This window comes from Colias eurytheme, chromosome 6, assembly GCF_061535395.1.
Source record: "Colias eurytheme isolate Ceu_HAF_F1 chromosome 6, ilColEury1 Martin Lab GWU primary, whole genome shotgun sequence".
In the NCBI taxonomy this organism is placed as follows: Eukaryota; Metazoa; Arthropoda; class Insecta; order Lepidoptera; family Pieridae; genus Colias; species Colias eurytheme.
The window spans coordinates 13,555,537-13,569,350 of NC_142985.1; the positions used below are offsets into that span (position 1 = coordinate 13,555,537).

General features: G+C 33.6%; 1 protein-coding gene across 1 annotated transcript in view; it reads right to left on the reverse strand.

The window, feature by feature from the left end:
• LOC149908149 (cell adhesion molecule Dscam2-like) overlaps positions 1-13,814 on the reverse strand; it is a 52,115-nt gene that overhangs the window by 16,432 nt on the left and 21,869 nt on the right. The window contains exons 4-6 of the mRNA XM_090102669.1: positions 10,444-10,605; positions 1,581-1,727; positions 465-582 (exon numbers count right to left, since the gene is read on the reverse strand). Of these exons, the coding sequence (XP_089958795.1) occupies positions 465-582; positions 1,581-1,727; positions 10,444-10,605 (427 nt within the window). The remainder of the gene's footprint in view (positions 1-464; positions 583-1,580; positions 1,728-10,443; positions 10,606-13,814) is intronic.

Consider the following 13,814-nt stretch of genomic DNA (forward strand, 5'->3'; position numbering starts at 1 on the left):
TCCTTGAAGTACGAGGATGGTTCTTATGTAGAGAAAACGTAAATATGTACCACGGGCGAAGCCGGGGCGGACCGCTAGTATATATAAAAAATGAATCGCAAAATGTGTTGGTAAGCGCATAACTTGAGAACGGCTGAACCGATTTCGATAATTCTTTTTTTATTATATTCCTTGAAGTACGAGGATGGTTCTTATGTAGAGAAAACGTAAATATGTACCACGGGCGAAGCCGGGGCGGACCGCTAGTATTATATAACAATATACTTCCCCTATACGTTTCGAATATATCTTCAAGGCAGACATAAATATATTTGATATTTCCATAATATGAACTTTCATATAATGAACAAACATTAAACAGTGAAATAAGTACCTCTACCGTCTTTATTATCTTGAACAAATAAATATTTAATATTATATTCTTATATTCTTGTAGAAGTACCTAGTATAGCAGCAGATCTCACCTGTATGTGGGCGGCGGGTTGCCGATGGCGCAGCACACGAGGCGGATGTCTCCACCCGCCGGCACGCTCTCGTCCTCCGATATCGACAGTATTCGAGGCGCCATGCTGCCCGTGCTCTCTGTATGCACATAGTATTCAAATTGACAAAATTGACTTTTTTCATCATGGTCATGGTCATTGGTCATGATAGATTTTTTGCCTAACTCTTTTATTAACACCATCTTACGAAACGACTAAACTGAACTTTTTCTTGACAAATAAAACATGACTGTGTTAACTTCACGACCACTCTATTTGTTTTAGAGAATAAGTTGGTCTGCACATAAAATTAAAATTGGCAACAAACTAAGCGCACATCCTTTTTTTAGAACTTTATAGATATCGGTAGGATATAATATAATAATTATATTGTATGTACTAGATTTCCGCCCGCGGCTTCGCCCGCGTTTTCAAAGGAAAACCCGCATAGTTCCCGTTCCCGTGGGATTTCCGGGATAAAACCTATCCTATGTGTTAATCCAAGTTACCTTCTATATGTGTGCTAAATTTCATTGTAATCGGTTCAGTAGTTTTTACGTGAAAGAGTAACAAACATCCATACATCCACACTTACAAACTTTCGCCTTTATAATAGTAAGTAGGATTCACGTTTTCCAAATCTAACACACAATTATTCGAAAATACGGAATATAACTTTAGAAAATGCATTAGATGTCTGGATCAAACTAGCGCTTCGGAACACGGATTACTCAAATGAATACCCATTGAAACTCGTCTCAATTTAATTGAACAGGTATCGTTTCCAATTACAGGTGAAATTGTAGAAATTATTTTAATTGAGACTTTACCATAAACTTGAGGTAAAGCTGTAGATTTCTGTACCTAAAGCTATCGAATAAACACAGAAGTTGTAATTTATACCTAATCTATAACTCGAACTAATAAATCATTAATAAACACAATGTACGAATACCTAATACAAACACTTATTTTTGAATAATGAAAACGTTGGAAAAATATTAGGTAGGTAATCCTATAATAGGAGGCGATTTAACTTTACATAGAATCTTACCCTCTTAACAATAAATCGGAAATAAAAGCTCAAATAAAATTTACGTGAAACAGCAATCATGGCTGGTGGACTCCTCCGCTTCTCTCCAGTGAGCTGATGCAGCGCCTCGCAGGAGTACGAGCTGGCGTCGTCGGGCCGCGCGTTCCTGATCACCAGGACATCACCCCGACCACCTGCCACTACGTATGGACCTGTGAAAGATGATAAAGTGCAGAAACTGTTCTATGTTGAAATATTTAAAAGTCTTCTATAGCATAATAATATGTACAAAGATTTTAATAGTAAGTTCCTATACAATAATTTGTTGGTCCATAAGTGAACATGTGTCAGTTCTGTACCATAGGGATCTCTAAAGAACTCTTCAAATTTGTATTCATTATTGAGAATAATAAAAGTAAGTATATAAATTTTATTACTCAAGACCCTTTCGCTGTCCTTTTCGTGTCAGTAAATAATATGTGTAAACATAACTCTTCAGAATAACAGAACCGCGTTGTCTGTCTGAACCCATAACAACGCGGGTGTTATATTATTTACAGAAAAGACTTAACATAAAACGGTTAATTTTCTCATGAAACATCGTTCCATATTTAAGCTTCTTCAGAATTACAATGTCAAAACGAGAAATGTTTAGAAATGTAAAATCTCTACAATGTTTTTAGATTAGACTAGTAGAAATTTGACTAATTATTTGTAGTAGACAAATAAAAAGGTCCACACTTACATTAAAATGTATAGTAAAAATTGCATTACGATGTCAGGTATCTCAAACACCTAACACGACAAATAGTTGCAGAAGCTGTGAAATTCTCATGACTTTGAAATTAGGAACCTTCCATCGAGTGCACTTAAGCATTTATAGAATTGGTGATGTCACCTCGCTGCGGTGTTTTATGCGCTCTTCAAATTCATGGCCATTTTAAGTCTTAAAAATATAGCTGAATAATAACTTCATTATTATAATAAGGTGGAAGGTAGGAGCTCCACGTCGTGTCTTGCTACATTGCATATTATTTTCAGTCGTTACTCATAAGGTTATAAGAGTAGAATATGTTTGATCTTAGTGTTTTAAATTCGGTCATGGGAAATATTTTGAATAGATTTCTACTGGTTATTCCAGATATTATAAATACCAACATAACCATTTCACATTCCAAACAAACCAACCCTTAAAATAAAAGTTTTAAATTAGATTTTCTATGACAAACATTTGAAAGTCGTTTGCAAAAAATTAGCCTCGGAACAATTTATAAAGAATTTAGCGAGATTTTCTGTCCAGTTGGCGCGTCATCTTTTACGATCAGATAACTTTCAGCGCGGAGTTTTTCAATGAATTCTAAATGCGGGAATGTTTATTCGCCGTCCTGCTTCAACCAACAGGGGGATAATCTGTCTGTCTCACTCGGCAAGCTTTTAGCAGATAGATCTGATAACATTGTTTTCTCGAGTGGGGTGTTTAGTAGAGCAGTCCTTCGGTTCACAAGTTTTATAGTATAATTTTGACCCTAAATGTATTTGCTTTAGAGAGGAGTTTGTTTATCCTTTAGAAATTTATTTATTCATACACCATACAGTTTTGTAGCTTGTAGAAGAAAAATACATTTTTTGCTTATAGAAATCTATTTAATTAGCCGATATTTTGATTAAGTCCAACAAAACCAACCATTACACTTAACAAACTAACATAATACCAATATGGAAACAACAATGACCTACATTGTATACCGATAGCAGCAACTATCTCCGGTGTGATCAGGCATAGCCCGGGACTCCCGATAAGTAGCCGGGACGATTTGCATAATTCTATCAGCAATCAGAGATTGCATCCGATCGAACTTTGTGCCTTGATTGTTGCGTAATCTCTGTGAAATGTTATATCGAACGGCTCTGGTACTGGCATGTTCAACCGATCTACACTCGAAAAGTTTTACTATCAATGAGGACGACCAGAATGAAAATCCGGATTTGGTTTTTTAATGTAGAAATTGATTTATAAAAAAGAAAAATATATTGTTACACAGTGCTTACATGTTTACAGTATAGTACAGTTTTATTTTATTAAGAATCCACTTCAGTATAATTGCATGCCTCATAAGCGAAGCGTTGAGGTGGGTACTACTGTCACTTCGCGCAAAACATCTGATTTTTCAAACATAAAATGTCTTTATGTATCATACATTGCACTTGTAAGATAATACATACACACACATATTAAGAAAAAACACTATTTTTAACGTTCATGATATTTTTGATGTCATTTTTGTTATTTAAACTAGTTAAAAAACAGTTTAAAAAAGTTCTGTCTTGGACGTCCGTGTGTCTGTATGTGCGGATCCTTTTTAGGGTTCCGTAGCCAAAATGGCAAAAACGGAACCCTTATAGTTTCGTCATGTCCGTCTGTCCGTCTGTCCGTCTGTCCGTCTGTCACAGCCGATTTACTCGGAAACTATAAGTACTACAGTGATGAAATTTGATGGGAATATGTGTTGTATGAACCGCTACAAAAATATGACACTAAATAGTAAAAAAAAGAATTGGGGGTGGGGCCCCCCATACATGTAACTGAGGGATGAAATTTTTTTTTTCGATGTACATACCCGTGTGGGGTATCAATGGAAAGGTCTTTTAAAATGATATAAAGTTTTCTAAAAAACATTTTTCTTAAAGTGAACGGTTTTTGAGATATCAGCTCTCAAAGTCGTAAAAAGTATGTCCCCCCCCCTCTATTTTTATAACTACGGGGTATAAAATTCTAAAAAAAATAGAGGTGATGCATGCTAATTAACTCTTTCAACGATTTTTGGTTTGATCAAAGTATCTCTTATAGTTTTTGAGATAGGTTGATTTAACTGTAATTTATTATATTTGCTGCTACGGAACCCTTTGTGCGCGAGCCCGACTCGCACTTGGCCGGTTTTTGTTCTTGTTAACACGATAGCGACCGAAATACTTTACTAATCGAGTCTTTTTTTTCTCTTACGCTTGAGTATGCTCAGGAATAGAACCCTTTCATTTTTCAGGGTCTGATTCGATGTGGTTTAATTGTTATTAAATAAACAAAAATAATAATTAATAAATATTTATTAAAAAAAAATTATGAGGCGTGCACTTTTGGATTTTCCAAATTATTTAACATTTATACCAGCTGATCACCCTGGCTCCGCCCGGGTAAAACAATTTTTCTAGGATTTTTTTTTAATTTAAAAGGATAACAAGTAAGTACTAGACATCATATTTTTCAAAGCAAAATTAACTGTTTATGATTTGCACAATTAAAATTTAAGCATCGACACGTATCTAACTTTTGTAACATCGAATTTAGTTCATTGAAATGTTACATTTTTTAGGCCTGACCTCGCATTTTTAGAGGACGCAATTTTGTTTTTTTGATATGTAGGGGGGGTCAGTGTGAAGCTAAAACCAAGTTTGTGGGGTCGCCACCCTTGTCCCACGGCCGCCATCTTGAAAATAGCGGTTGGAATGGTTTTTACGATATATCTCTTAAACTATTTATTTGATAAAAAAATATCGTTCACATTATTTGTTGCAAATTAAATTCTCTACAACTTTGGTCCAGTAACTTTTTGTCGTAGAACTATAAATAAAAAAGTTATAAGCGAAAATGTTCAGAAATTAGAGATGTTTATATTTTTCAATAAAACTTTTTTTTATAATTTTACGAAGAAATGATATTAGACCATTTTTGTAGATTGTTTTTCGAGGAACAACTTTTATATACAACATTTTTTCATTACGTCAATAGCTAAGGTTTTACAGCGCTCAGAAGTGAGTACTATTTTTCAGTAGTAACTATACATAATATATTGGCTATTGGCTCTTTTCCCAGACTCCACAACAATGGAAGCACACTGCAGAACATTTCAGCCCTGCTTTTCGACGTAAAAAAAACGCGCTTCCAGACTCTATCTCCTGGGTGGTGGGGAAAAGATTCAATAATTAATTATTATTAATAATATTGCAAAATTAATTATTAAAAATATTATAATAACAAAAAAAAACAATTACTGATGACAAATTATTATTTACACACATAATATAAGTATACTGTATAGATCAGAGTACTGAAAATTAGTACTCACTTCAGAGCGCTGTAAAACCTTAGATATTTACTTAATGACAAAATGTTGTATATAAAAGTTGTTCCTCGAAAAACAATCTACAAAAATGGTCTGATATCATTTCTTCGTAAAATTATAAAACAAAGTTTTATTGAAAAATATAAATATCTCTAATATCTGAACATTTTCACTTATAACTTTTTTATTTATAGTTCTACGACAAAAAGTTACTGGACCAAAGTTGTAGAGAATTTAATTTGCAACAAATAATGTTTCTCAATGTTTTTCATCAAATAAATAGTTTATGAGATATATCGTAAAAACCATATCAACCGCTATTTTCAAGATGGCGGCCGTGGGACAAGGGTGGCGACCCCACAAACTTGGTGATAGCTTCATACTGACCCCCCCTACACATCAAAAAAATAAAATTGCGTCCTCTAAAAAATGCAACCCCAAAGGTAACTTTTCAATGGAGTAATTGTTTTATTTTATTAAACTGACGTAATTTTATATAAAAGCCCCTTTCCATTTGCGTAGGATGAAGCGGGGTTAAAAAGTATCCCGTGTGTTATCCTAAGCTATAAAATAAATTACATATAAATTTGTTTGACCTTTTACGTAATTGAGTTACAACATTTCTTTCATTGATATTTTTCGGTAGTGAATATGAAAAAAAACACGCTTTAATAAAATTGTTTTAACCGGGCGGACTTCCTACTTATATTACAAACGCGAAAGTTTGTAAGAATGTATGAAGTTTTGTTACTCTTTAATACTAAACACGCTTTGTAGTTTAAGTAAATAAAGTAAACATAGTGTACGAGTATAGGTAACTATCTACAAACGGATACCTCCATCATTATTGCTGTATAAACTAACGCAGACTCCTCACTAACAACAAGTTAATTACTGAATGTTCAATTGTCTACAATTCAAATCAATTCATTTATTCAAACGGAAACTAGACGAATCCTTATAAAACGCAATTGTCTTCACAAAGAAGTGAAAACTCAACAAACTGATAGTCAATAAGGCCATATTGTCGACACATCATTATAACGTTCCGCTCCGACTCATCGCCACTAATTGGGTAATTAGTTGCTTTTGTCGCGAGCTTTATTTTCCTGGTGTATCTTCATTTAAATAGACGTTAGACTTTTGGCACAAATTAATAGGACCTGTTTATATGACGTAGGAAAACAATCGAGCAAATTGCATGATGTCTCTATATTCCGTTAAACAATATCTACGCGACGTAACTATGTCACTCGAAAGATTTTTCACTTATAATACCACAAGATCTTCAAAATTATCGGGTATTTTCCGATAGGTTCGTTGCAAACAAATGAGTGATTTTTCCTGAAAAACTTGACGACTTTATTTGTTTGCAGGGAACCTTGAGGGAAATGCCAGATAATTTTGAAGCTCGTGTGTGGTATTCAGGAGATTATTTTTCCGTCCCAAATGTCAGCCAATAATTTCACAATTGAATTGAACCTGTCAGTTTGACGTCAACGACCAGAGAAAATTTTCAAAAAATTATCAGTATAATACCATGTAGGTTGTACCACGTGACGTCGAATGGTGCAATTCTATTGGTCGATATTTGGGTCGGAAAAATAATCAATATTAAAAGAAAATTATAATAAGCGATATAAACATTTGGTGTTCAAAATATATTTTGTAACAAAATTCTTCAAATTTTTATTTTTCTTATCATCGTCTGCCGTCTTCTAAAATGTGATCATTAAATTAATTACAATTTTCTTTTGCTATTCGAAAGGCAAATGTCGAAAAAAGTCTCTTTTCGTTTCTTGCCCTTAAGACGCTCAGCTCCTTCAATGGAACTGTGAGCAGATTTAAAAGAAAATGTTTATCTCAAAAAAATGCTGATCTTCTAAATAAAAGTTCCGCCATTAATTAGTGTCATAACCCTGGACATCTTCCGAGTGGACATTAAACTTGCATTAACGTCTCTCTGTCGAAACTTTTAAATCTAATTCGTTCTGCTTATTCTAAGTCTTGAAGCACATAAGGCGTGGAACACACTGAGTTAAGGGCTTAAAAATTTGGATATAAAATAATATGTGAATTGGCCCTATGGCGTTAGCAGAGCGAATGAATTGATTTCTCATAAAACCTACATTGATAATCATTAATTATTTTAATGTATTAGATATCATAGCATCAATTCGGTCATGTTGTTCGTTCATGGTTAGCAATTTTCAAGTTTATGCAAGATAGCACTGATTCCAATTTGAGAATAAGAGACTTTATTACTTTTATGAAGTTAATTTTTTTATCATTTTAGCACCATAATTATTTTAGCTGAAAGACAACTGAAAAATACATTTGATTTTATCTTGCCCAGTGTATAGTAAACTTATCTCATTTTATTTTTACTGTCGTCTCGTAAACATAAGCTTTTCTCTCAAGAGTTTTCTATTTGATGCTTATTGGCAGTGAAACGAACGGGAAAATAAAATATATTCCCGCTAGATGTTGGGAGCCATGGAAGAGCGAGTAATTGAAGTAAAACTATGTCAATTCTATCGTTTGAGACTATCAGTTGCTGTGATGAATGTAGTATTATTATCAAAGACTCATTTATTATTATTTTTTGGACGTGGACCACCTGAAGAGGTGATCACCACAGCTGCCTAAAGTATTCACAGAGTTATGACTTTTGAGAGAATGTTACCGGCTTTCGAAGGTTTCAAATTAAATCAGTATAGTAATAAAAATGAGAATAACCTTTATAATTTCGTATGTATGGAATGGGATGAATAAAAGTGCTCATATTATTATAACAATGTATAAATTAAAAACGTTACATTTAAAAACAACGTTCAAATTTAATTTAAAATTTCAACAAACGAGACGAAACCATTCAGAAAACTACAAAAATTATAGCCGTAATTAACGATAACTTTTAAAGATGAGCAATTACAATATAATAACGGTGCAAAAGATATTACTGCCACTGCGCTTATCGTGTCGACAATTAAACCAAATAAATTGTAGCATCTGAATTCAGAACATTAAAGCATTCATTCATCAACAGTTCAGTTGAAACTGAACATAATGCAAACCACTTCGCCAAAAATTATTATAACCGATTTATATTTGAGAAAAAAGTATTTTTGACTAATTATTATATTAATAAAGACTATAAATAAACCGCAGATTTTATTCAATTACAAGCTCAGCGTCATTCTATTCAATTCCATATCCGGCTTATTGTGTTAATTTTTACCACATAAAACTTGCTGAGGAAAAATAAACGCAAAAATATTTTTTAATGCTTAAAAAGGGACCGTTATTGCACGGGACTATAGTTTTTTTAACACGCAATTTGTTCTGAAATGATTTTGTTATATCATTATAATTATTCACTATTAATTAAGAATTATTCAAACACGTTGATTTACTCTATCTTTTTTACGGTTACTGTAAATTTTCCACTACAAGTTTCTTCTTCGTAACCATTTTTGTCTTTCTTCTAGCTGTCGATTCAACCTCACCATTTATCTGAAGGCATGTAGTGGATTCGCAAAAGATATTTTTAATATTTCTAACTGTTATTGTCGATACGAACCAGGTCGAAGACGTATTTTTTTTATAATTTGTTTAATTTTAGCAGTTAATCATTTTTATTTTTACTTAATTGACGAAGCAATCTGCTACCGGTTATAAAATGTATTTTTTTCAGTACACATAAATTGTCTGATAAATTTGCAAGGGAACATTTTCATTTTATGTTTTTATTACGATACATATTTTAAAATGCTGCATATTAAAAACATACATAACACGGCGGCAACTGTATACTGCTGTAATAACCATCGTATGCTCGTTACGCACAAATAAAATTATTTTCATTAAAAAAACACAATTGTCCATTATTTACAATAAGCCGAATTTAATAATTTCCCAATAGTCGGCTATGAGATTGAAAACAGCGAATCCAAAACGAGAAAGTTAATTGAATTTCTTCATCCAATCGAGAGAATTAAAACTCATAAAGCCTTGTTTCTGTCGTGGACAGCTTTGTAGGAAAAATTCTTAATTCGCACCCTCCCTGGGCAATAATCTCGCCCTTCGGGAGAATTCCAAATTCTTTAGGGAATGGTGCGCTTTTTAATGCTTTGCTGTATGCCTTTTTAAAAATAGTTTTTAATTTGATGATGCTATATTTTGAATTATTGTAAGACTAGGTACTACATGCAACAACATAGCAAGAAGAAGGCTTTCAATATTATTTTTATAACTTTAATATTATTTCTCACTACCCAGTCGAAGCTTGGCAATTTTTTACCATCGCTTTGTGCTAATTGGCAAATTATGCCACTTAACGTCGCAACCTATCACATTATAATATTAAACTATCCATCAATATCCCAAGCAATAGCGAAAGAGAAATTAATTTGGAATTTATACTCTGTGGAAGCGTTGGCGAGTCTCCAAAATGATATCGATATGTTAAGCTCGTAGTTTATTGCGCGATTATTGTTGTTCATTTATCAATCAACGGTATGAGCACACAGCTCGGGGCGGAAGGCTCATTATTGCTCATTTAAATGATGCTGTTGAGGGATCAATTCTTAATAACATTTAGTGTAAAAGGTACATTTGAAAGTGTTATATATAAAACGGCTTGCGTAATACATGGATTCAGTGAAATTTTAACTCTTTTGATGCGGCCTTTATGACTTCATAATAATATGACATTCAGTACTACGTTCAAATCGAAAACTTACTGCTATTATACTTATTTCTGCATGCAACCTCTTCGTTATATTGTCTTATACGTGTTTTCACTTACCAGTGTCCCCATCGATGGAGGAGAGCAGTGCGCCATCCCGGAACCAGCCGGTGACGGTGAGGTGCGGGCGCACGCTGGGCGGCGCGGTGCAGCTCAGCAGCGCCACGCCGCCCGCCACGCCGTGCGTCGCCTGCGCTCGCACCTCCCATGCCACGTCCATTACTGGGGAACAAATGCGTGATTCATTTCGTGATTGTGCTAGTAAATAAATAAAAAACTAATTGTTTCTTTCCAGAAGAATAAAAATGACTGAAACAGAACTTATAACTTACTGATATACTAATATAATATTTTATACATACAGTTCAGTTGAAAAAAAGTGTGTGCGTGTAACCTTTACGCGCGATTGAAGTAAAACGCACGTATGTCAATATAACCTTGTTATTGAATACCTATTATAAAATGTCGCAATTGTCAGAAAATTTATTTTTAATTTACTTATTTTAAAAGTAATAAATAAACAAGTATATTTAGAGATTTTCAAAAAATTTTGCAATTTAAAATAATGTTTTTAAAACTGTTGAATTTTTCATTCACTTTGCTATTCACAATTGATCCGTTTGAAAATTTGAAAATAAATAATCCTAATTGATTATGATATTTGCCACTAGCTGGCGTATAAGTCAAGAAGCGTGTAGTATGTATATGACATAGGTATACTTACAACCAATCAGAATTATTATTTTTAAATGGCGGAAACTACACAGCGTTACTTCCGTCAGAAAAAAAATCTGAGTTACTCCCTAGTCGCGCCTAAAGAAGTTTTACTTCAACTAGTTGAAACTTATTTATTTCATTTTAATAAACACCAGTATACAACGGAATATACATATTAAGTACAAGATTCATTAAGTCCTTTTAGTTTACCCGTCAACCATGTATCACATATTTAATTGGAGAAGTTCCCGCCGGCAACTGAATTACTGTGCGGTCCTTCGTCTAATTCGTAACTCGGTACGCTGTCACCCAATAATTAATTACATCTAACTATCAAGTGTCGGTGGAAGCATGTTGACATTTTGGATGATATTAATCCTGAACTGAGGCATTCACCTTCGTGGTGTGTACGTGACGTAGCACGCTGTTTCATTCAATTTTCGACCTTAATGATGGATTTTGGCGAAGCAAAATTGATTACCAAAAACCAGGCTGATCGTTGGGAGTATGATACTAGGAAGAATGGAAGATAAGAATTTAATTTGGAAAAAACTTCTCGTATCGAATTTCCCAATCAATCATTTACAATTCTTAGAAGATACGACGTTATATCGACCGCATTATTATAAATCAAATCACTGAAAAAAATAATCCCTAGTTTTATATTGATTTCAGAATACATTTGAATTAACCTCCTCAATAAAAGCTCATACAAAAATAGAATTTCATATTCGAACCTCCGATGTGTGAAAATAAAGTGTTCAAAGACGAAACATGAAACATCAAACAATTACGGATAAAGAGGGCGCGTTGTGAATCATAGCACGTATCGCTTGGAGTAAGTGTCGGCTGTTCGCCAATTACGGGAACTGCTCCACTGGAAACTGTTTTTATTGGATCATAATGTAGTTAGAAATTAGAATATCAGGTAGCTTTTAAATATTTACGTTATGGTCGGTATCTATAGAATTTTAAAATTAAAGTAAAAATAACATAACATTTTTAAAACAGCAAAAGTCACATTAATATTCTTATGGTCTAAAGTCACTTATTAAGTGGTAACTAAAAAAATAAAAATAAACAGCAATTAGATTTACTGATTTTTAAAATATAAATATCAAAAAATGGCCTCAGCTTCTAATAAGTTCAGCAAGTTCCTAGTAAGTAACATTGTGTAATATAATTTAATACGGTGGCAAAAAAGTTCAAAACTGAATTTCTCAACCTAGTCACCACAGCAACATGCAGCGCATGTAGCAAAAGTGGGCACAGTAAAAGCTGGCCGCAGAACCCAAAAGTGGGATGACAATGACAAGCCCAGTGGGCCCGATGGTCATAATGAAGCGGCGCGCTGGTCGCCATGAATAATAAACGCGCGGGCTGATTTCCCTCGTCACCGGCTTACTTTGACGGGATTAAGTGACGGACGGACAGCATGTAAGCCGATCGAGCGCACATTATGGTTGTAGTTTGGGATTAAAAGTTTGACGGCGGTATTGGTAATGGCCGGGTTATTGTATTTGTACTTTAATCGTCATAATGGAAGCGATTATGTATTAATCGTATTTTATGTTTTCCATTATCGGTAATTTATTTTGCGTTTCGATTGGATTACTCGATATGATATGCTTTTTTTCTCTCTATAATTATTATAATAATTTCAAATTTTAATTACCTATTGATTTATAATTAACTAGCCGCTCCGCGTGGTTTCACCCCCGTGGCTCCTCTCCTGTTGGTCGTAGCGTGATGGTATATAGTTTCCTCGATAAATGAGCTATCTAACACCGAAATAATTTTTCAAATCGGACCAGTAGTTCCCGAGATTAGCGCGTTCAAACAAACAAACTCTTCAGCTTTATAATATTAGTAAAGATTAATTATTACTTTCTACTATCAGCGTAAAACAAAATTTATCTTTGATCCAACTGATCAATTGAAGGATAATATCTATAATAGTTACATTGTCAATGATATCTAAGACTAGAACTAATTTATCATCACATTGATATTAAATCTTGGGGAGGTTAATTTTATAGTTGGAGGACTTTCGTCTATTTTGTATATTTGTAGGTATATCTAATAATAACTGTTTACTTTAACTCAATGTTTGCGAACAAATATTTACAACTCCCTGTCTATTAAACTGTTTATTTGAAAGGGTCGAACTTCTCAATTCCTCATTTCGCGCCAATTGTCAGCCGCCATCTTGAAATAATCACTTTATTTTGAATACCAATTTCATTCTGTTTGTCGAATAAATCGCTTAGAATTAAAAACGTGTTTTTCGTGAAGATGAATGGATTTATTTTGTGCGACTGAACCCGGATATTGGAAGAGAAATATTTTAGATTGAAAACAATGTAGGCGACAGTCTCTACAACGTTTTGCGATATTTCATTTTAAATTTACCTCAAAAACTTCATGATATTTGTGATTGAGTAGGCCTCAAAACAAAACGGGAACAGTCGATTTGAACTTTATAAAATTAAATCAAATAAAAAAGGGGTGAGTACTGGAGTACATCAGCTGATTACTGTTTGACATAGGTGTATGAATATTAACATTTTATCAAAATTCTCTTTGAAAATAAAATAATCTTGAGGCTTATGTCGCAGATCTCTAAATCCAGCAGGAATGTAAGTTATATATTCTCAAGTTAATATCGAATACCTCCATGAAAAATGCTATTTCCGTATCACAAAGAGAAATTT